The sequence below is a fragment of the Plectrocnemia conspersa genome, unplaced genomic scaffold, assembly GCF_051122295.1.
Source record: "Plectrocnemia conspersa isolate PC_06_02 unplaced genomic scaffold, ASM5112229v1 ptg000006l, whole genome shotgun sequence".
NCBI classification, from domain to species: Eukaryota; Metazoa; Arthropoda; class Insecta; order Trichoptera; family Polycentropodidae; genus Plectrocnemia; species Plectrocnemia conspersa.
Genome location: NW_028277170.1, coordinates 5,631,383 through 5,654,597, shown reverse-complemented (window position 1 = coordinate 5,654,597; position 23,215 = coordinate 5,631,383). Strand labels below are relative to the sequence as shown.

The following is a 23,215-nucleotide window of genomic DNA, read 5'->3' as shown; positions in this document are numbered from 1 at the left end:
TAACCATGTAGATCGATTATAATATTTTTGATTAATTTATTCAACTTTGTTACAGCGATTGAAAATAAATAATTAAATTTCAGTATTGCGGAATTATTTATGCATAAACAAAAAATACTTATAGTAAAAAAAACCGGAACAGATTTTTATAGCCGTTAAAGTTGGATGTTTTATTAACTTACTTAATATATCTCGAAAGTACATGTTTTAAATGATACTTAAATTCAAAGTTATACACCAATAAAGGGGTGAAAGGATTATTGCACAAACGAATATTCTATATTAAGTAAAAATTTGTAGAAAATTTGGAAATGTAAATGTATCATAACAATGTAAATTACTAATATAATTGTAAAATATTTTTAAAACATGATATTTTTTAATTAAAATCATATTAAAGTCTGTGATATAAACAGATATCATTTTTTTTATTCATAATAGTTGCAAGGTTAACGTTCTAAGATAAAACATAATTTGACTCACCTCTGTAATAGGTATACATTAACATTTTGTGTAAAAAGCAAGAATTATATAAAAATAAACATTGAATAGAAAATTTGTATAAAAATAAATATGAATTTATTGTATATATTTATATTATTTTTTATTAAACATTTAGAAAAGCAAATCACCCTACAAAGTTACGAGACAGATGGCGTATTAATAGTCTACGGGTGAAAATCCAAGGGCGGATGCTTCTGCGGTTTGTCTTCATGCTTTGCACGAGCAATATTATACTAAGTATATTATATAATATATATTGTATTATTACAAAGCCTTGTCATTATTATAAATTCAACGCTAAGCTTATAGAAATCAAAAAAAAAAATAAACATAAAACGCATTCAACGCTCGTCGCATTTGTTGTTGCGGTTTCAAGTCTATGATCACGAAGCCAATCCAAAAGTATTAAATGTCTTTGATATGATAACCTCATCTTTTAAACCAAGTAAATAAAATATAAGAGTTTATCGAGTGACATTATGTCGCTTTGCAAATGATAAATTGTTCTTTAAATCACACTTTAGGCACACACGTTTTATAAATAATTGCTTAACATATACACATGATAAACGATAAAATACTGCGAGTATGGTATATTTACTTTGAGCTATTTTTATAATTATTTTATTACCGCATTGTATATATTTTATGCTCAAAAAGATGATTAATTATTTTAACACATAAAACACACAAGTCATTATATATTGTTTCCGTTTATTTATATAAAAGCTCTTTATCAAAAGTATTATTCCGGTGTATAATAAAAGACGACGAGAACCATTTCCCCAATTAATAAACACTCATATGCCAACTCATTCGAGTCACCATTCTCAGTACACATGGAAATGAAAGGAAGTTAAAAACATGTTACTTATTATAGTACTTTAATAACGAATTGTCCATTAAATGAATGTGAGTCAAAAATCATAGTCACTGATGTATTTATAACATTTTATTACAACTTCAAATCAAATATGTGATGTCCATAATCAATATCAGTCACGTTTATTTTTATTTGATATTTGTGGCACATGTGTCATATAGACGGAAAATAACGGAGTTACAATAGTGCAGGTTCTTTAGTTATTGTGTAAGTACTGTATCCATGTTCGCTACCTGCCCGCTCGGGGACGATATTTGGAATATAGTCTTTGGATTGCATCTAATTCGTTATTTATAATCGCGTGATAAATCACGGTTAATCATTAATTGTTTTATTGTTTGCGTTGAATACCAAATGCCATTCCGATTTTTTGATAAAATATTCCTTTTCAGCTAGATATATACATTCACTTTTAGAAATTTCATAGGTAATAAGAATCGATAATATTTTTATACTTGGAATTTACATATGTCATGCGGACGAAAAAAAATGTAATTTAAATCGTTTGGAAAGCCAAGGGAAAGATCCAATTTTCCGGATTCAATTTCTTAAGCACCAGCCAGAAAAGACAAGTCAGAGATAAGATTCGAGTAGCATGTGCGATAAATTGCAGAGTGAAAGATCAAACGTTATAAACACATCAGCTTTCGATTCCTCGGAGCGTCCGTCGTGTCTTTATCGTCACCTTATTACGCGTATTTTTATCGATAAAATATTGCTTATCTGACCTTGCGTAGCGTTTCTGAAATGCGGAGCAACGGAAAGAAACTCTCTCGGCGATTGAGCCGTGCCGGGAGCTTGCAGAGCTTTTTGCACCAGCCCGGTGAGATTCGCCAGCTGCCGTTCCATATGTTCAACCCGCATTCGCTGCTGTATGTCTTCGGTGTGCGCGTTTAATCTGCAATTATCAATAGTACACCAAAACAGTGAGTTGATCATGATCTTTACTCATCATAGTCTTTCAAAGAGTTCGTGCCCGTCAAAGTTTTAAACTTTACATTTCTTGCTGAACTCCCGCACGTTTTGGTCTAACGGCATGTCTTGCCAATCAATCAATCAATTTGAGTTTAAATTTTAATCGTTTCTAAGTTAAGTCTGTTTGGTACTGGTGTAACATAGAGAAATGCAGATTAAACCAACTTAATGGTGCGGTGAACAAGAAATGTAAAATAAATGGATGTTGAACATCATGGGCACTCTTAAACATCCACACCATTAAAACACACACATTTTTATATTAAAAATAAATTATATAAAGGCTAATGCATATTAAACAAATGAAATTAAATCTTAAAAGAAAATTTTTGAATTATTGATTTTCAGTTGGTTTGAAACTTGGCTAAAACTAGATGCAAAATCAATACTTTCAAAATTTTGCTTTTATATGTAATAAACAAATTTATAATAAAAATGCATTTCAAAATATGTCATATTATACAACAATTAAGTCATTCAAATTAAATAATTACATTGTATAAACCATTTTTTCTATAACATCCATATAAAATATTACGCTGATTCCAAATCTTATCTATAATGTCTTCTTTTTCTTGTTAGTATACATTTTTTTAATCGTTTTTAACACTTTACTTTACAAAATAAAAAATAAATATTAGGATTAAATTTAAATTATTGAGTATGATGTTAAGATAGTAAAAAAAAATTTAATTCATTTCAAAACTAAATTTTGAGTATAAACTAAATTTTCTTGTAAACATATAGGGCTATATTTAGACGCTCATACATTATATTCATATACAGGAAAGGATATTGTTAATATTAAAATACATATGTTAAAGTTATATCAGTAATGTTAAATTTAGTATTGTTTTTGATATTTTTAGATGAACCTTCTAAATTTTTTTTATTGAAATAAACGTATAATTTTACATAAATTTTATTATAGAAGTCAACATTTATATGTTTATACAATGAGTGTAAATTTTGCATTGCAATATTTAAATTAAAAATACTGACAAATTTCATTTTTAAAAATCAGTATCTAATACATATTATAATAAATAAAAACAGATTTTTGAATGACTCAATTATACACATAAGTAAATCAATTTTCACTTATAAAATATTTGTTACAAAAAAATTTTAAATTCAGAATTTATGAAATATAATAAGTAATAATATAATTTTTGTATTATATTATACCGTATAAGTGAACATAAAGTTATAATTATATTCGCTGTGACTATCATGGAAATACAGGCCTTCCATTATTTCATTATTTTAACAATTTGCCATATATTTAATATATTTATTAAAAAAAAAAAATCATAATTCTAGAAATTCAGCGGCTGAAAGTGAATGGCATTAAAATTTTTATCAAATTAATGTTCTAATTTGTTATATTTTACAAAATGTTATAAATACACATAAAATAAATATATAGTAAAATAAATAATATTGAAATGCTGATCGGAAACTTAGATAATTAATATATATAAAAATATTATAAATCATTTTAATTTATAATATGTAGAAAAAATTTAATAAAATTACTTTTTATATTAGGTATTTATTACATATTTACTATTTCATTGATTTTTAAACTACTAATTAATATATAAATTAATAACTTACATTTAAATTATCTTTAGCTTATTGGATTAATTAATGCCAACCACTCTAGAATAATTTATTATTTTTTTTTATAAAAATATCGAACTGTAAAAATGTTAAAGCCTGTATTATGACATTTGACTTATATTGAAAAACAACCAGTGTGCACTTTTATCCGAAAATACATTTTAACGTTATTTTACATACAAAAACATGTTTTTATTGATTTGCCAAATAAATGACATATTTCTAATTAATATTAAATATTTAATTATATAATATTTTTTTATTAATAGATCTATGTGCAGCCGTGGGTATTTCATTAATGGTTCACAACTTGGCTAAATTTAATTTCTATCTTTTTAAATTATATTTTTTGTTCATAGATGTCGTTAAACACATGTGAAATACTTGTTTTTATATGTATCGCAATTAGATAGATGAGGGTTATTTATAAAATGATTGTGTCAATTAAGTATATCGCAACTGTCATGAATTTAAATCAAGAAGAAGTGTTGATCATGACGAAGAAAAACATAATTGATTTTGATTGGCGTTTAACGATTTATGAACTGTATGAACAAATTTAAGAAGAATATATTACTGTTACTTATGAAATATATTACATTAAAGAAAAGACAATTATTTTTTTGTATTCTAGAGCACGAAGTTTCATTATTAATATATTAAATAATATTAATAATTGCTTTAATAACTTCTAGTATTATATAGAGTTTGTATCCGAACTTCCGAATATCCCTCGTATGCTGTATGAACTAGAAAAGCTTAATATTACAATTTTTGTTGTATGTTTATTGATATGTAAATATTTTTATATTATTCTTGCGTAAAACTTTTATTTTGTGACAATGGTTGTTTTCAATATAAAAGTCTTAAATTATTATTCGATTCGTTGCACGCGAGCGTCAAATTTGTAGCGCCATTTGCTGCCTTCCGAAGTCTTAAGTTACATTTCATGCAAGTTGTACATTTTTCTTCACATTCAAATTCATAATTACACGCTAAAATTAAAATTGCAAGTGTATAAAATCGCACCAATTTTGCGCAACGTTGAGCAATTAGACTGGCGAGCGATCACAATACATATATCTAATATGTACATATTCATGAGTTTGTCGGATAGTTCAGCAGCAATTTCGCATCGTAAATTTTTTTTTATTGTACTAAAATATAGTAGTATAATTTTGCAATGGACTGACCTTGTCCCTTCATAGGCCGGACCGCGTACCGGAAACTTGCTCGGAATTTTCACATTCGGAATCTTGACGCTGTACAGCGAGTATTGATCGTCCATCATTGAAGGATCACTGAAATATAATTTTAAATTAGACACAGCAGAAAGCAAACATACATATTTATTTATTGTAAATATTCTGCTATAACTTAACAGGAGATATCCCACAAAAATGTTTTATTGCTACGTTTATGTTGTGATATATTGTTGAATTTTGATATATGTTTGAGAATTTTGTCAAAAAATTCAAGGATTGAAGAGTCAGAACATTTCATTTGATAATATTAAATAAAAATATACTAACTACTGTCGTCTTCGTGCTCTTTTTTTGGAAAATATAATTATTGTTATTGTATGAAAAATTAGGAAATTGCTTTTCATAAATAAAAATGTAATTAAAAACCTGTGTCGCAGCAAGTACTCAAAATAATTATTCATAAGTATGCTTCAAATTTATTCCGATATTTTTGTGTTTGATTTAGTAAATTGCGATATTTTTGTGTTTGATTTAGTAAATTGCGTGCGGGCTTTAAAGGTTAATAGTAACAATTAGTACAAACCAATATTATAATTCCACGAATTTTGCGATTTTGCGAACAGGCATATTTATTTTTGGTAAAATCACCTCGTCGAGTGTATGTAAAATACGTGCATTGGTTGGTGATTGAAATTGAAGCATGGTTTGTCTATGATTAATTGTACAATTTCATTGAAATCCAGCAAATGGCAATGCTTTGTGTTCGAGGGAATTAAAACAGCGTATTATGAACTTATGCAAACCAACATAACAATTACGGTTGAAAGCTATTGTGTATTATTATTATCGGAATTTGACACCGCCGTTCAAACAAACTAGCGAGAGTTAATGAACAAAAGGGGATTATCTTTCACCCCAACACTATGCAAGCAAATTTTATCAAGCATTCATAATATCTTCCAGTCCTTACATACACATACCATAATACATCTTTAAATCACAGGAGGTGCATTTGGTACATAAAAAAATATTGGATTCCTTACCCAGATTCTTCGTCAATCACTGGAGTCATTCCACCCCTTGGAGGTCCAACATATTGAGTGTAGTAGGGCTCTTCATAGGCTCCACGAGATCTTTCCGGAGAAGACATGTATCCATCGTTGTGGATACGATCAGCTGCAATGTATTGGATGCATTAAAAATATAACTTAATAATAATAATATAACAAAGTACTAATATTATTTTTATGTTTTCTAATTTTTTTTATAAAAAATACACTTCAGTTGGTATCTATTATAATTATATTAAATATTTGTGTTTAGTGTTCTTTGTCATCATGCTGCTGTAGAAAGTAAAATGATTTAGCGACACGAAGCATTAAAGCCCGAACTGATACAAATCGTCTATTATTTTACAAACAATTTAATAATAGAGTTGCATGCTTAAGTAATAATTATTATAAAGAAAAAAAAAACATATTAGAAACTCAAATTAAATGTTTATGCTAAGGCTCTTAAAATAAAAAGTGCTCCATTATTAATTGAAAGTTATGTAACTGAAAACATAAAATTAATTTTATTATTAACATTTATTTTATTTTTTATTCGGATTCTGTATTTAATTATTCACTCAAAAATCAATTTTTATTATTAAAAAGATATTTTCGTACAATAAAAATTCAATTCGATTTGAAAATTAAAATTTCAATAATAGTAATGAAAAACGTTTTGTCATAAGTATCGTTGCATTTAATAATGTTTGAGCATCTGTAATTAATAATACACTTAAAACTTCTATAATTATTTCAATTTTGTAAGCTATAAAACATGTTTTATTAATTAATGATTATTCAACTTTCCATGTCACAAATTTTAGATTAAAGTTCTTATTGAATGCAGAAATTAAAAATGCATCATACGATACACTTTTTTTAAACAGTTACTGTGTCAATTATAACAACTATTTTTAATTGTACATCGATCAATTTTAATGACATTCTTTGAGATTTATGTGCACTATGTACTAAAAAAAATTTTCAAATCTATTTATTATTATTTATTTATTTAATAGTTATAATAACAATACTTTTTTATTACTGCTACAGCTACCACAAATCGTTATAGTTGTTTTTGTCACATTATGTTGATATAAATATGCAATATAATTACCATATTTTTAAATAAATTAATAACATAAGTATAGTATTAGAAATTTGTTTCTTTACGTATCAAGCGTTTTAGTAAAAGTCATGTTTTAAAAATATATAATATTAGAATTTAATAAAAAAAAACGCATGCTTGGAACAAGATGCTATGATGGTAATGGATTTTAATGATATGTATATTAACATGAAATGATGAGAATGAGTAAAATAAAATATTAATATTGCGTCGATGGAATCAAAGCGTTTCAAGACCAATCAATTACTTTGATTGATTTTTTTCAAGAAACAGTACCTGGGAGACTATATAGTTGATCTGGAGCTCTGATGCCATCTGGTTGGTTAAAAGGATAGCACCTTTCAGAACCTCCACGGGCGACGGAGGATGTGCTTCCATATGCACGAAGAGGCTTCGGTGGTGCTCCTGACGGGATTTAACGAGATTTATGGATTTTAAATTTTATTTTAAAATTGGTACCCAAACGGAGCGACCGTTGGAAAGAATTGATTTGAGATTTAAAAGATGAGAAGCTCAGAATTTTAGCAATCATCTTCCTCCGTTGCGGTACGGATATAAAAAGAACGGTACTTAAAGTTGATTAACTCTTTTCACTCGTAAACCGTTCTTCTGCAGCACTTCTGACCTGCTAGCTTATTAAATACAGAATCTATGTTTGAATAAAATTGGATAATATGTTCTAAATTTATACAGTAACCTATAACAGCGGACTATTTTAATGTGTTTGTAAAATGAAGTTTCTGAGAAAATTGGATATATGGTTAATATCTATCAACGAAACACTTTAATCAAAAAACACTCACAAGATTAATGAATATCATGTAACAAGTCCTATTAAATGTTTCATATATTATATTTTTAGTTGTATTGTCTGTACTTTAGAATCACCAAAGGATCAAACATATTTTTTATATATAAGTGAGATTCACTTTATTGTGAAAAGCTAAACAAACATTTTTTAAGCAAAATTGCATATATGCAGACTATACATAAAACAAACGCTTTAATAGAGAAGCTTTCATTTTTAATGCTTTTATACTCTATTTGCGTTAACACAGTCAGTTCGAAAGCTATCCATTTCCTCATTATTCATAATTGAGACATAGATGGCAAGTTTAGGTTTACATTTATAGAAATTAAAATCATTACTATATTTTTTTATATTTATTAATCAATCAATCGAACGTATATTCGTATCGTGTCCGTTAGAGCTAATAATAGGGGCGTAAAACCAAACTTTTCATAATTTTCTAAATTAAAAATAAAACCATATTTTTCTAAATTATAAATAATGTTGAAATGGATAGCTCTCAAACTGACTGTGTTAACGTAAATATAGTATAAATGTAATTTTTATGATTCTGATATATATTTTTCTTTAAGCCAGTACTTTTGTTTGTATTTATTTTACGTGGAGATACTTTTGTAGTCTGTTAAGAAAGTTAAGCTGTTTTATCATATAATATGTATATGTATAAAATTATAATCAAAAAATTATTTCGCAAATGAAAGACATTGAGTCTCTTACCAAATAATCAGACTTGTTTCAAAAACATAGTATGCTATTTTTTATTATTTATCTCATTTTTCATCTATGTAAACTAATATTTTAAATTATTTATGTATGTTAATATCTAAGTCTAATAATATTTAAGCTTTTGAAGTAAAGCTATTTTACATAGTCGTTTTTATATTACATATATTTAATAGCGAAGGTCCCAATTATATGGAATTCGAATAACTGCATTGCAAACTCAATACTTCATCTTTTTCTTCTAAAAAAAATACCTCGTTATAAACTTGCTCAGGGAGATAAAGCCCTATCATGCATTCAAATATATCGTTTATTAAGAGAACATCAATTTAGTCGTAGTAATAACTTTTTCAGGAAAATTTACAGGTTAGTTATTTTGTGGGCTAACTTTCATCATTATTTTTTCAGTGAAAAATTCTATATGTTGGTAAAGCGGAAAGAAACGATAATTTTTTACATGCAAAAAATACTATAACATTGTTTCACGGATTATGTAATTTTTCCATTCCTCTACTAAAAATATTAAATAATGATTTTTGAGCAATTTTTTACATCTTTATGACGAATTAAATGTTCTAATAATTTCAAAGATTAATAATTATATGCGAATGCGGTGGATGCTGTAGAGCTTAAAAATCAAGCTCCCTAATATTTTTTCGGTGATTCTTGTCGCGTGTGGTCTTGTATTATCATGATGTAGAATTTTTTTTTCAGCAAAACCGATATTTTTTAAGCAAATCTTCAATCTGGCTAATTGGTCCAGGTTTTAGTTTGTAAAAATTCTCTGCTTTTTTATTCGGATTGCTGTATAAGACCAATTTCTCATTACTAAATACAATCCTTTTCAGTAAAGATAGTATGGACAATAGAGATAACATATGTTTACTAGCTGCTCAGGGAAAGTTAGTTCGTAATACAAATTCATTGCCATTGTTTTCCTCATCTAAGTCTCTAAGACATTGTTTTATAAAGATATGATTCGACTAGCGTCTTCAGAACCTGCTCATCTAATTTTATTGCTCTTCCTGAATAATGTTTATCACCACTTTAAAATTTTAAAAATCACTTATGAAAATTTTAAGGCTTTAATGCATCTCCATAAATTTCGCAAATAGTCTGTTTAACTTGATTTGCTATCAATCTTGTCGAACAAAAACAACATGAAATACATTTTGACATTTTTTTAAATTATATATAAGAACAGTATAGGGACTAACTAAGCTTCCGACAAAATGATTTCGAAGGAGCTAATTAAAAAAAGTATTTTTTCTTCTCACATTTTAGTTATTATGTAATTCATATTAATTCATATTTTAATGTCATCTTTATTTATTTCTGTAGCTAGAAAATTAACTGGAGTGTTTCTATTTATACAGACTTATGTACATATATGACATTTTTAAATCAGGGGTTGTAATATTTTTATTGCTACAATATTTTACGAGTTGATACAATTGATACAAAGGTACAAAAAATAAACGATTGCTTTATACTCTCTATAGTGCTATGTGAAGCATGCACAAATATCAGAAATATCGGAAAAAGTTTTAAAACAAACCACGAATTCCCCCCCATTTACCCCGTTAGAGTTTAAATCGTAAAAAATATCAAATTGTAGCCAAATATATATATCACAAAGGGAAAACACGTATTGTTAGCATTTATATTTTTACTTTCAATACTAAACTCTCGACAAAGTTGTGAAATTGTATACGTAAATTTGTGAAACGTGAAAAATTAAAAGAAAAAAACCATATCGCTCTATTTACAATGACAGATACACAGGTAACTTTTAGCAAAATGGCACACGTATAAAAACTGTTCATGAGTGTTTCCAGAAAAATATTAATGCAAAATATTGCATAGGATGAAAAAAATGAACCGGTCTTTCGTCATATGTGTTTTTTAAAGTTTATATATAATATTTACAAAATACTGTTATAAGTATAATATATATCAATATCGCTTCATCTTTTTCTGGTATCATGTTTTTTAAAGTCCAGATTTCGCATCCGTACAATAGCGATATTACTTTACAAATTTAATTATGGTCTGAAGACTTGTTGCTTAAATTTTTAAAACTAGTTTCTAGTAATTTCGATGCAGACTTAAATCTTTTCGTCGTCGGGGTGCATTTTTCATCTACCCAAGTATTTAAAATGCTTCACCCTCCTAATTCTATCTCCGTCAAGCTCCGTAAAGCTTACCGGGTCCACAAAGAGCTCGTTCATCAACATAAATTTTATTTTATCGACTTATATTCATAGGCCCTTTTTTAAACAGTCTTTATTTACACATTGAATCATCAACGGTCTCAGCAAATAATGCCGTGTCATCAGCAAACTGAATATTGTAATTTTTACTACGCGATTTTAGGAGCGCTAATTTAAATTCAGTTTCGGAGTTTAAATTAAAAAGAGTAGGAGAAAAAATACATCTTTGTCTGATGTCTCTCTGTATTGAAATATTTTCAGTTTGATCTCCCTTGATACTTATTACTGGTGATTTTTGCTAAGTATTACATCCCATTCAAGATCTTGGTTTTATGCTTATACGTGCGTCGTTATTTGCACTGCACCAACGTTAAGTCGTATACATTAACGCCTTAAAAAGACTTGAGTTAATCAAATCAAAAAATTGTAATTGGAAAGCCAATTATAAGTATTCCATAAAATTTGTAAATGTATAAATTTGCAAATGCGTGTTTTCTATTATAGTATATAATAAAATCATTAGTTGTTTGAGTAGTCAATATTAAACCATCAGAGTCATCTTATTTCATTATGCTGAAGCTATCGGTAATGAATTTAGATTGGGAATATACTTTGCGATTTATAGATTTATCCAAACATTTGATTCCGGATAAAATCATAATACGATACTTCTATTGTTAAATCATATAATATAAAATCCTATACACGATTTATATTTCTTGCACTGGTTACATAAATAGATCAATAAATATGTATTACAGTTATATAACCCTGGTGTGAATATAAAGGTATTACTTTTCAGTTTGAAAACTACATTTCTACTCCTCTGTTATTGACAATAATACATATAAATGTATTCCATACATTTTCCATATCTTACAAACTTATTCCGTGAGTTTCTAAAAGCTTTAAGAATAATATACATCGAATAATGCATATCAAACATATGCAAATATTCTGAATTTGACGAAATATATTAAAGAATTAATACTGTGCATTTTTTTCTCTTTATGTATTCTCAGATATGAATTTATTGATACACAAAATACTTCGAATGATACATAGATCGTTCAATGGACTATGTAAAATAATAGCGTGCTATATAAGTGATGTGTGAGTGCATCGTACGTTGAATGTTTCGATTTTATTTGAAACGATTACGAGTGATAAAGGTTAAAAACAAAACTCAAGTAAATACATAATTAAAATCTACAAAAGTATAATATAAACCATCAATATAGAGATTGCATTATCGCTTCACTGGTAAATTGATAATATTTTTTATTATAGAAATCGCATATAATCATATTTTTAATAAAAAATAATCTAAATTTTTTGTCACAAAGATAATATGTAACTCGATTTATATCTAAAACTACAACTAATTTCATATATTAATAGCAATTAAAAATAAAATTTGTTTTTGTAATATTATGCTAAATAATACTATTTTAAAGTATTTGGCATTTATAACATGTACAATTTTTATCGATATATATATTATTTCAATATATTACAAATCGTAATTTTAATTTAAAGCCTAATTTATCATATACAATGTGTGATCAAAAAATACGATGAATGATTTTTTGTAGCGGCAACTGCTGAAGCTACATCTATTTGAAGTAATAAGTCCGATAGCCTGATCCATTGAGATAGTCGGTGTCAAGTTTGAGCATATTGCGACTTATCAGCCGGCTTTTAGAGCCGGAAGAATTATGTCGTGCTTATCGTGTCTGTCGCGCATCATGGATTATAAACAACGCGTTAACATTAAGTTGTGTTTTAAGTAGCAAAAAAGTGCCAAGGAACTTGATAAAATTTTAAAATCAGTGTATGGCGATAATGTAGTGACTCTGAAATGAGTCAGTTGAAGACGAGCAACGGTCGGGTCGTTCTTCGATCTCAAAAACAGACGAAAAGTTTCAAAAATGGTTAGTCAAACAGGCGATTGCCTATTCAAGAGCTTACCAATAATTTGCAAATAAGATGAGTGAGTGCGAAATTTGTTCTCAGACTTTTGACTGACGAACAGAAGGAAAATCGTGTATCAGTTTGCACGGAATTGAAGGGTCTTCTTGATGTAGATAATAATTTCATGGTCAAAATTATAGCTGGAGATGAAAGATGGGTTTGTGGTTATGAACCTAGGATAAAAACGCAGGTTTCCCAATCGAAAACGAGTGGCATGGTCGTGCTAATTGTTTTTTCGATAGTGAGGGCATATTGCGATCAGAGTTCGTTTCAAGGGGAACCACTGTAAGCTCCGAATATTATAAGGGCGTACTGAAACGTTTGCGAAATGATGTACGGAGAAAGAGACCAGAAAAATGGACTAATTGCTTCCTCCTTCATCATGACAATGCGCCGTGCCTCGCCTCGCCTCGAAAAAAAGATTCCTGTCTGTCTTCATCCCCCTTATTTTCCAGATTAAGCACCATGCGACTTCTGGCTCTTTGCATAAATAAAAACCGCGCTAAAAGAAAATCGTTTTGCCACCATTCTCGATATTGAGAGGCCCACGACGAAGCAACTAAAGATCATTCCGGAAATGCCTCTAATCATGGTATCAACATTGGGATAAGCGCATCGCTAGCCAAGAGAGTATTATTAGTTTGTTCGTAATTAAAATATTCACCGTATTTTTTAATCACACCTCGTATTAATGCTTTTCTAATACCTTTTTAACTGAAATTAAGAAAATCACTACTGAAAAAATGTAACAAAATTAAGTAACGTTGCCGATAAGTTTAAAAAATTAAGATTAGCTAGAAGGTATTTAAGTGACACCTTATAGAAATCAACGTATAATTTAATATACATAAACTGATTTATATTATCTTTGTGGCAAAAATCTTGTATGTGATCGATTTATTAAAATATACTTTCTTTTGCGAGAAAATATATACATGTGAAGTATAAACTGTCATTTAAAAAAAAATTTAGAAAGTTACTAATTATAAATTCTATCATTTTTTTTTCTGTAATTTAAGGATAAAAAATTAATGATTACCATTTACGCTGGGAGTTTGCAATCCCTACTACATTATATATAGAAATAAAATGTATTAAATTTCTCCGATTAACACGTTATGTAGAATATGTACATATACTATTGTTTTAAAAGGAAATTAATACTGCTTTGACAGAATATTATATGTCATATCTTGAACATATATATGTCATATCTTGAACCAGTAATGTGACAATAATAATAATAAAAAAGCCCTCGAGTTCAATTCAGGCTAAGAACTTGATATTATTTTTTTATTGACCTTAAAGATTCATGTGATGTTAGCATAAGAAACGCCAGTCCTATAATTTTAGTTTACTGACTATTACATTTTGACCTACCTGAACCACCGGGTAGAGATTTGATCCTGTCTGCTGGTATGGGCGGACCTCCTGCGGGCGAATAAGCTCTAATTAGAGATCCTCCTCGGGGGAGAGTTGACGGTGGCCCTGCTCCCATGTAGTAAGCCGGAGGCTTGGAGTTTACCTGGAAGAAAAGAATTAAGTTTATTTGAAGTGCTTTACATTAGAATTCTTATTTTTCACTTCTAGATAAATTTTGATAAATAAATAAATATATGTATGTTTGTAATTATAATATTGTAGATATTTTTATGCATGTCAAATTTCATTATTCTTTTAATTTCTGTGAAATTTAAGCTTATAAAATACATTATTCATAGTAATTAAAATATAAAATAACTTGAAAAAAGGTTTATTATAGATTTTATAATTTATAATAAAAGGTACATAATCACACAAAATTCTTAAAAAGCACATTCCATCTAAAATGGAATCGACAATCGGAAGATTTTTTCGTTTTGTGTCGATGTTGATTGTTAAATTAATGATTTATTTATAATGATCTCTCGAGAGTTCATATATCAGTACCATATTCTGATCTATATTCACTATAAACAATATAAAATTAAATTCTTGCGGCACTACAAAGTGTGACGAATTTTAGTTAAAATTAAATATATTATTAACTATATATTAATAAATAATATTTTAAGTAGAAAAATATAATTTAAAACGAGAAATTTTACATGGAATTATTTTTACGTACCACTGAGAGATTTATTTTATTATGCATTATATTCAATATTATTAATGTATTATTAAATGATACAATGTATAAATGTATTAAATAGATAGTAAAAGTTGAGATAATAAGGCACGATTTTTTGCGGCCAAGTAAGCGTGCGTTTCTCACAATGCAAAATTATATAGATATCTTAATTTGACTAAAATAGAAATTTATATAAACCTTAGGAGGAAAATATTGAATTTATTTTTAGTCACTCTTGCATCGACCATCAAAGGAACAGTAGCATATACATTTAGAAAAAATGAGCAATAGATTGACACTTATTATATTATACACAATTGCCGAAATGGTTTTTGTAAGAACTGAAGTGCCAGACATTAGAAAAATTACGATGACCCAAAAAGGATATATTCAGGTATGTTATTACATTTTTTTTTAATTTTGGTTAATTTAAACATATTACAATAATATTTTTTTTAGTTTTTAAAATATAAAGTGGACGTCCCACCATTGCAACAATTTACATTTTGCCTCTGGATTAAGAGTCAAAATTTAACCCATTCACATCCCATATTGAGTTATTCAAGTATGTATGAATTATTGATTTTAGTGTGACATTTTTATATTAATATAAAATTAAGCAAATTATTCACAAGTAAGATTGTTCAATTATTAATAAGAATTTGATCTTCCGATTCTTGTGAATCGACACAAAATATATTCGGATGTATCTTTTCGATTATTTATTGCGCCAAAAGATTTGCAGCGTATTTAGTTAAAATATTTTAAGTTGTCATTTAAAATTGGAACGTTCACGGTTTGTGAAAATATCAATAAGGTTATTAATGTTTCATTTCTGCGTTCATTCGTACGTTTTTTTAACTGCAGTTGACAGCTTAGTTGAATTGTATCACCATTGCCACTCAATTCTTTTATAGCAGCCTCCATTGAATGAAATACATTTCTTAAATTACTAATTTAATTTTCTGAAATAGCACATAATTCATATCATCCATAATATAATGCATCATATCATAAAAATCATTGAATTATATCTATTTTTTGAAAATTATTATCCTGTATAATTAAAGTTTTAACAGATGACCTTTTAAGCATTCTAATGATCTTTAGAATTTTTTGCCATAATTGCGACACTAGATTGCAACGAATAATATTATTCTTCAATAATTTATATGTTTTCGGAATTGTTAATTAACTCTTGAGTTTTTTCACAATTCTCTTTCTCAATATTATCATCAATGAAATCATATTTATCATTGCTGTCTGTTTCTTGATTCTAGCACAGACTAGTTTTCTTTTATCTCCAAATATAATGCGTAGTTATGGCACAGGTGATTAATATTATTCGAGTAAGTTCTATATTTTTTCATTACTATCATCATCATCATCATTTGTTGACGCAACAACGTCACTTTTTATATCAATGTCGAATTCGGCCTACCACTAGCATTTTATTTTTTTCTGGATTGTCAATACCAATAATGATTGATAAAGAAAATACATATGTTTCAAAAGCTTCATCATCGCCTAAAAAATTTAAGCCGTGATTAAAAATTCTCGATTTTATTTTTTATATTTTAGAAATATTTGTTGTCATCGTCATGGCACTTCTTGGTATTATATAGCCTTTGATTTGACGTAACTCTTATTTATTTTTTAGCCCTAGCATTAATGAACATGCTATCAATTGCAGACTCTCGATAGTATTTCCGCCAAAGATTTCTTCTTTATAAAATTGATTTTACAATTAAGTATTTTTTTAATCATTTTCTATAGCAATTTCAAGTTGAATTATGTTTACAAATATGTCATGAGATTTTAAATGATTTATCAACCTAGTAGTATATGTTTTATAATAAATTACATCCAACTACATTTATTACATACGCAACCGCTTTGACATGACTAAAATGTTATACATTTATTAATACACTATTATTTTTAAGTAAGTACACATAATCACCAAAGCTTGCTTAATCAGAAGGATTAAAAAAATATTAGATCACCAGTTTGATTTTTAGAATTTTTAAATATGTTTTTATTCATCAAACCTAATATTAATTAGCAAATCCAGTACAATACAGACATATATTTTACTCTCATTCACGAGAAACTGATTTTACTTTTAACCCTTTCAGCGCCTTAAGCATGTTAACGCGCTTTATATGTCTAAGCGCATGCAGCCAGACATATTGACATGTCCAAAAAACCGGAGAATTCGCTTCATGCATGTTGTTGAAAGTCTATCTTAAATATTAATTTTTATAGAATGGAGATCGTCGCCGATCGATCGCCGTACATGTACGGCGGTCGATCTTTCACTGTTTTGAGATACCCCAAATAGTTAAATATTTACATATTCAACCAAAGAAATAATAAAATATTTAAATTTAATTTACAGTAAATGATTTACATAAAAAATAAAATCGATAAATTAAAGTTTACAGAATAAATAAACATTAAAAAAATGTTTTTTTATTATTTTTATAAAAAAAATATTGAGAGCTTCTAAAATGATATAAAAAGTTACCAAAAATATTATACATACTAATACAAAAAATATAAATCAAAGCAATCGCTTATTTTTTCGATAATTTACTATAAATGCAATATAAAATAATAATAAATAAATAACAACGGAAATATGTATGGAAAAATAATCCCAGATGTATGTTAACAGATGCATATAAATTAATTCACTACTCAAAGGGTTAACATACGCCTCCAACACTACATTTCGAGCGCATCTAATTCTCCTATCTGCTGCCTTTATGGTCCATGTTTCAGACGAGAAACCCCACTTTTGGCCATTGTTGTTCGTTTCTCATTTAAAGTTTGCAACTTCCATCTTTATTTATCAATGATATAAGATACACAATGTCATATATTATCTCCATTGTTAGTAGTTGTTTTATTTTTTCGCGTGGAAAATTACTTCTATCAATAATCATGACTTTGGTCTTGAATCTGTTCATTTTTAGGCCTAAGAAGTTGCTCTCTCTTTTGACGTGGTTAAATAACTCGGTTAATAATGTAAAAAATTGTCATGATCAAAGATTACATAAACTATTATCAATAAGCCATGGAAAAGAATAGTATTTAAAATACATTATACTTGTATTTGTATTGTATTTAAGAAAAAAAACAATATTTAGGACACATAGATTAAGTAGCATTTCTTAATGCAACAAAATACACCCATACCTCGCTATACGGCCGCTCTTTATACGGCCTTTCGCTATAACGGCCCTCTTCAATTAAGGCACGTTTTCGATTAACGGCCTAAAATGTTTCGCTATAACGGCAAAAAAACTATTTTTCGATGTCGATTTTTAAAAAAATTTAAAAATAGATTTAATTTGCATAATTTTAAAATGAAAGGTGAAGCAGCTAGCGCCGATGAGGCCGCATCTAAGGAATATCCCAACATTTTAAAGGGAATTATTGAAAGAGGTGGTTATAAACCTGAACAAGTGTTTAACGTAGACGAAACAGGGCTTTATTGGAAGCGAATGTCTGATTGCACGTACATTTCAAAAACCGAAAAATCTGCGCCAGGTTATAAGGTATCTAAAGAACGATTAACTTTGCTACTTGGTGCAAATGCCGCGGGTGATTTTAAGCTAAAACCACTTTTAATATATTTGTCCGAAAATCCAAGGCCTCTTAAAGGACTAAATAAAAATCAATTACCCGTCATATGGAGATCCAACAAGAAAGCTTGGATGACTAAAGCTACTTTAGAGAATTGGTTCAAAAATCACTTTTGCACAGAAAAGAAAAAATATTTGCGAGACAATAACTTAAGCAACAAGGCTTTGCTAATTTTGGATAATGCACCAGGGCATCCTACTAATTTATCCAAACTATCTGAAGATGTCATGATTGAGTACCTTCCGAAAAATACAACAGCTCGGATCCAACCAATGGATCAGGGTGCAATAGCCACTTTTAAGGCATATTACCTACGCCGAACTTTCCGACAACTTATAAGGGAAACCGATGGTAAATCTTCAATTAAAACATTTTGGAAAAACTATAACATCAAGGATGCTGTTGACAGCATCAGTTAATCATGGAAGGAATTAAAATTAACAACAATGAACCATGTTTGGAAAAAAATATGGCCAGAATGTGTAAAAAGTACTGATGCAGAAGTTAATTGCCTTCCTGAAATTAGGCAAAACATTTTGGATCTAGCACATGATCTCGGCTTTGAAGGTTTGAACGAACGTGATGTGCTTGATCTACTTGAAGCTGATAGGGAACCCCTTTCATATAAGGAACTCATTCAGTTGCAAGCAGAACCGGCATTTGATGAAGAGACAGACTCTGTTGTATTCAAACAGCTAACATCAAGAAAATTGTCAAAAGCTTTTTCCTATTTCGAACAACGAATAAACATCTTTCTTGAAAACGATCCTGACGTTCGAACGTAGCGCTAAAGTTTCTCGAGGAATTAACAGCCATTAGCTGTTATTAATCACTGAAGAACGAAAGAGACAAAAAGGCAAGACAAACAACGTTGGACAATTTTTTTAAGCTAGGCCCATCCTTACCAGCGAAAAATGAGAACGACAGTGATCTGTAGGTTACCATTTCTTCATCGTCTTCAGATTAAAGCCATTTTAAAAAAAATTATGTGTGTATTCATACACATATTTTATGTAACATGAAGTTGTTTCATTTTTGTTTATGGATTATTGTTGGTTTTTGGAGTCTGTTATTATTTTATGTACAAATGTATGTACTTGTTATGTATGTATTTTTTATTTAAATGAAATAAAAAGATAAAATGCATTTTAAATGATAAACCATGTTACATATTTAACAAATTTGGAACCGATCCCATTGAATTTGTATGAATTTGTATTAGAATAATTGATTCGTTATACGGCTTTTCGCTTTGCGGCCAAGTTTCGTGGAACGTATCTATGCCGTAAAGCGAGGTATGGGTGTAGTTAGTGTAACATTTATTTTCACAGTCTATATTTATTCATTGTAAATGCGTAACTAAGTAATAGATTGAAATAAAATTTTAATATCATAATTATCATAAACTGCAATATTATTACAGTTTTACGCGATCTAGTTCAATTTATTTTATTATTATTATCACGATATTTAGGTGTGAGAATATACAAATATAAGTATACCTTATCTGTGATTATATAATAATTATCAATATAAATACTGTAGTATGTGAGTTAAACCAAGATATTAATTAATTGTATCGTATAAGCAATCAAAATTGGAAAGGCTAAGTCAAAAGTAGAGTGAAACGTTTAATTAACCGTATTAAACGTTTGTAAAATTGTTGATTTTTTTACATATGGAAATAATAAGTGGATGCATTTAAAAGTAACACGATTTTGATTATATTATAATTTAATCTGTAAAAATCTGGGTTACTTTTGAATGCGAATTTGCTATTTACGTAACGATTTTATTAAATATTGATTTAAGCATAAACATAAAACTTACATAATAATACATATTTTTTTATTGTAGAGCACGAACGAGACCGTTATATTAGAAGTGGATTGACGGAAGGTGGAAATGGTATAAAATTTATTATTATGGAACAATTAATAGCCGACTTGCCGATTAGGATTAGGACCAATTTATGGTATCACGTGTGTCAATCTTGGGATTCTAATACAGGAAGATGGCAGATTTATTTAAACGGACAATTGAAAGGTCAAGGTGTTAGTAAGAAGGTAATATTTTAACATAAGTGGATGTAATTTATGTACTCATGTTTAATGAATTGTAATTATTTAAGCTAAGAGGAGCAATAATACCTGGCGGAGGAGAGATGGTCTTAGGACAAGAATATACAGATTTTGATAAAGGTAGGTGTAGCTGAGCGTTTATCGGAAACCTTGTTTATGGATATTAGAAACATCATATTTCTCGTTTGATAGGCTTGGACGATGGCGTTGAAGGAGAACTGTTCGGATTTAATATGATCCTTTCATCCACAACCGAGGAACCGAATCATAGATATTACCACAGATACGAGTCAAACGGAGTCATTAATCAAGAGGCAAAATCTAAAGAGAGCGACGGATACATACGTATAGATAACCTGAGTCAAGAGACTTTAATAAAGCCTTCAGGGAACGATTCGAAATTAAACACAGAACACACAGCGCAATCGACTAAAATCAATAGCGAAACAAAATCAAAGCTCAGATTCGTAACTGATAACTATTACAACATTGACGTTGATTACACGACGTTTTCTCCGCAAGAATTTAAGAACTCGGTGTTGAAAAATATTACTAGTGATATTCCATATTCAGGCGACGATGAATACGAGGACGATTTACTGAGACCGCCCGTTAACACTTTACATATTCCATTTTGGTCCCTGGTCAACGATGCAGGCAGAGAGGGTAAATTTAAATCTGGGGAGTTTCAAACTCTGGCTTTGACACATTTGCCAGTGTACGAAACGCCGCCAAATTTGCCCATATATGACGAGTCGAAAAAATCGACGCCCAGCTTTGAAGTGACGTACTCAAAGACAAACTTTAAAGGCAACCAATGGTATGATCAAAATGAATATTTTCCAAAAGAGCTACTGCAAAGGAACAAGCCTAAAGGGGCAAAGCACTACACGAGTCGCCGAAATAAGCAAAGGATTCGATCGCAAAATGCAAAAGTCAAAGATCTGTACCCATACCCTAGCGAGTATAGGTTCGAATACGTTAAATCACCTATAGAACATGCCATATTTAGAAGGGATGCGAATTATGAGAAGAACGTCGAGATTTTGAATCCTGATTCTATAATTATATATCCTGGTAAGAGTGGCATCATCAATGTCGAGCTACATCCGAGGGATGAAGATCAAGAGAGTGCCAAAATCGATCAATTAAAGAACGTAGATATCTTTGAGCAATATAGAGTTGAAGATCAAGGAAGAGAGTCTCAGAATGTCAACGTGCAAGACTCGAGTGAGAGTTATGAATCAGCGTACGCTAAGTTGCATTATACTGGTAGTTTGGTGCCTAAACAGTTAAACGAGAGAGCTAGGAACCCTTATAAGCAATATCCTCACAGCATTTCCGATAAGATTAACGAGGCTAATTACGATAGGTACGGAAGTGCTGATTTTGAAAAGTCTATAAAGTTAGGAAACGCCTTGGGTGAAATAAGGATATTCAAACAGCACGGGGAAGATAGGGTGAGAAGTTTCGAAGGCAGCGACGGTGTCGTGCCCGACGTGAATAGATACAGATCCGATATAGACAATGTGAGGGATGACAAAGGGTCGATTTACGTTTTTGACGACGTTAATGTAAACAATCACGAGGCGTTTCACAAATTGAATAGGAATAAAGAGACGGATGTGCAGCTGGCGAGGCAACCTAAATCAGCTGGTAGAAAATTAGTCGAATTGAGTTACAGGAAATGTCTTTTGGATCGTGGGTCTCCTTTGGCGAAGGACTCGGCTACTTTAATAAGTTGGACTATGACGCCAATGAAGCTATATGGTGGAAGTTTGCTGAAAAAGGCGAATCCATCTTGTGGAAACTTTTGATATAAATTTATTTATTATTATACATATGTATATTCACTTGAAATATTTTTTGTCGTTTCTAAAATGAACGCAAAATTTTCTATCGAAATCAATTATTTACATTAAAGGGACAAAAATTATGTTGACCAGTGTAATAGATACTAAAAATTTTACTACTAAATCAAATAGAAATTATATTGCGTATGTATCCTTTTTATTTATAATCGATTCTTAAAAAAGTATATGCTATCTTGTAGCTTAACTACAGTTCAAAAATATATTTTTTTAGTTTTAATTTTAATTGCGATAAAAATTAAAACTAACGAATTATGTAACTGCGAAATAATTCGGTTATTTGTTGACACTGTATAAAGTCCATTACGTATTTCAAATCAATTTATTTTGCACGTGAATTTTTACCGTAAAACACACAGTGTATTGGTATTATTCAAACTGTTGTTTACTCTTCTTTTAGTAAC

At 29.1% G+C, this 23,215-nt stretch overlaps 2 protein-coding genes across 27 annotated transcripts in view; one reads left to right on the top strand and one right to left on the bottom strand.

Annotated features, from left to right (window-relative positions):
• The window catches only part of LOC148234084 (coiled-coil domain-containing protein AGAP005037), a 278,647-nt gene that overhangs the window by 22,314 nt on the left and 233,118 nt on the right, over nucleotides 1-23,215 (bottom strand). For 17 of the 26 annotated variants that reach the window (XM_088187296.1, XM_088187300.1, XM_088187298.1 and 14 more), the window contains 5 exons: nucleotides 14,476-14,620; nucleotides 7,651-7,779; nucleotides 6,237-6,369; nucleotides 5,182-5,289; nucleotides 2,116-2,285 (listed from right to left, as the gene is read on the bottom strand). In XM_088187296.1, coding sequence (XP_088043422.1) covers nucleotides 2,116-2,285; nucleotides 5,182-5,289; nucleotides 6,237-6,369; nucleotides 7,651-7,779; nucleotides 14,476-14,620 — 685 coding nt within the window. The remainder of the gene's footprint in view (nucleotides 1-2,115; nucleotides 2,286-5,181; nucleotides 5,290-6,236; nucleotides 6,370-7,650; nucleotides 7,780-14,475; nucleotides 14,621-23,215) is intronic. The other 9 variants (XM_088187304.1, XM_088187309.1, XM_088187306.1 and 6 more) reach the window with 3 other exon arrangements.
• On the top strand, nucleotides 2,179-22,889 carry LOC148234089 (uncharacterized). Its single transcript, XM_088187322.1, has 6 exons — nucleotides 2,179-2,313; nucleotides 15,435-15,599; nucleotides 15,665-15,770; nucleotides 20,717-20,925; nucleotides 20,991-21,060; nucleotides 21,133-22,889. The coding sequence occupies exons 2-6, from the start codon at nucleotides 15,486-15,488 to the stop codon at nucleotides 22,755-22,757; spliced, it is 2,124 nt and encodes a 707-aa protein (XP_088043448.1). The 5' UTR covers nucleotides 2,179-2,313; nucleotides 15,435-15,485; the 3' UTR covers nucleotides 22,758-22,889.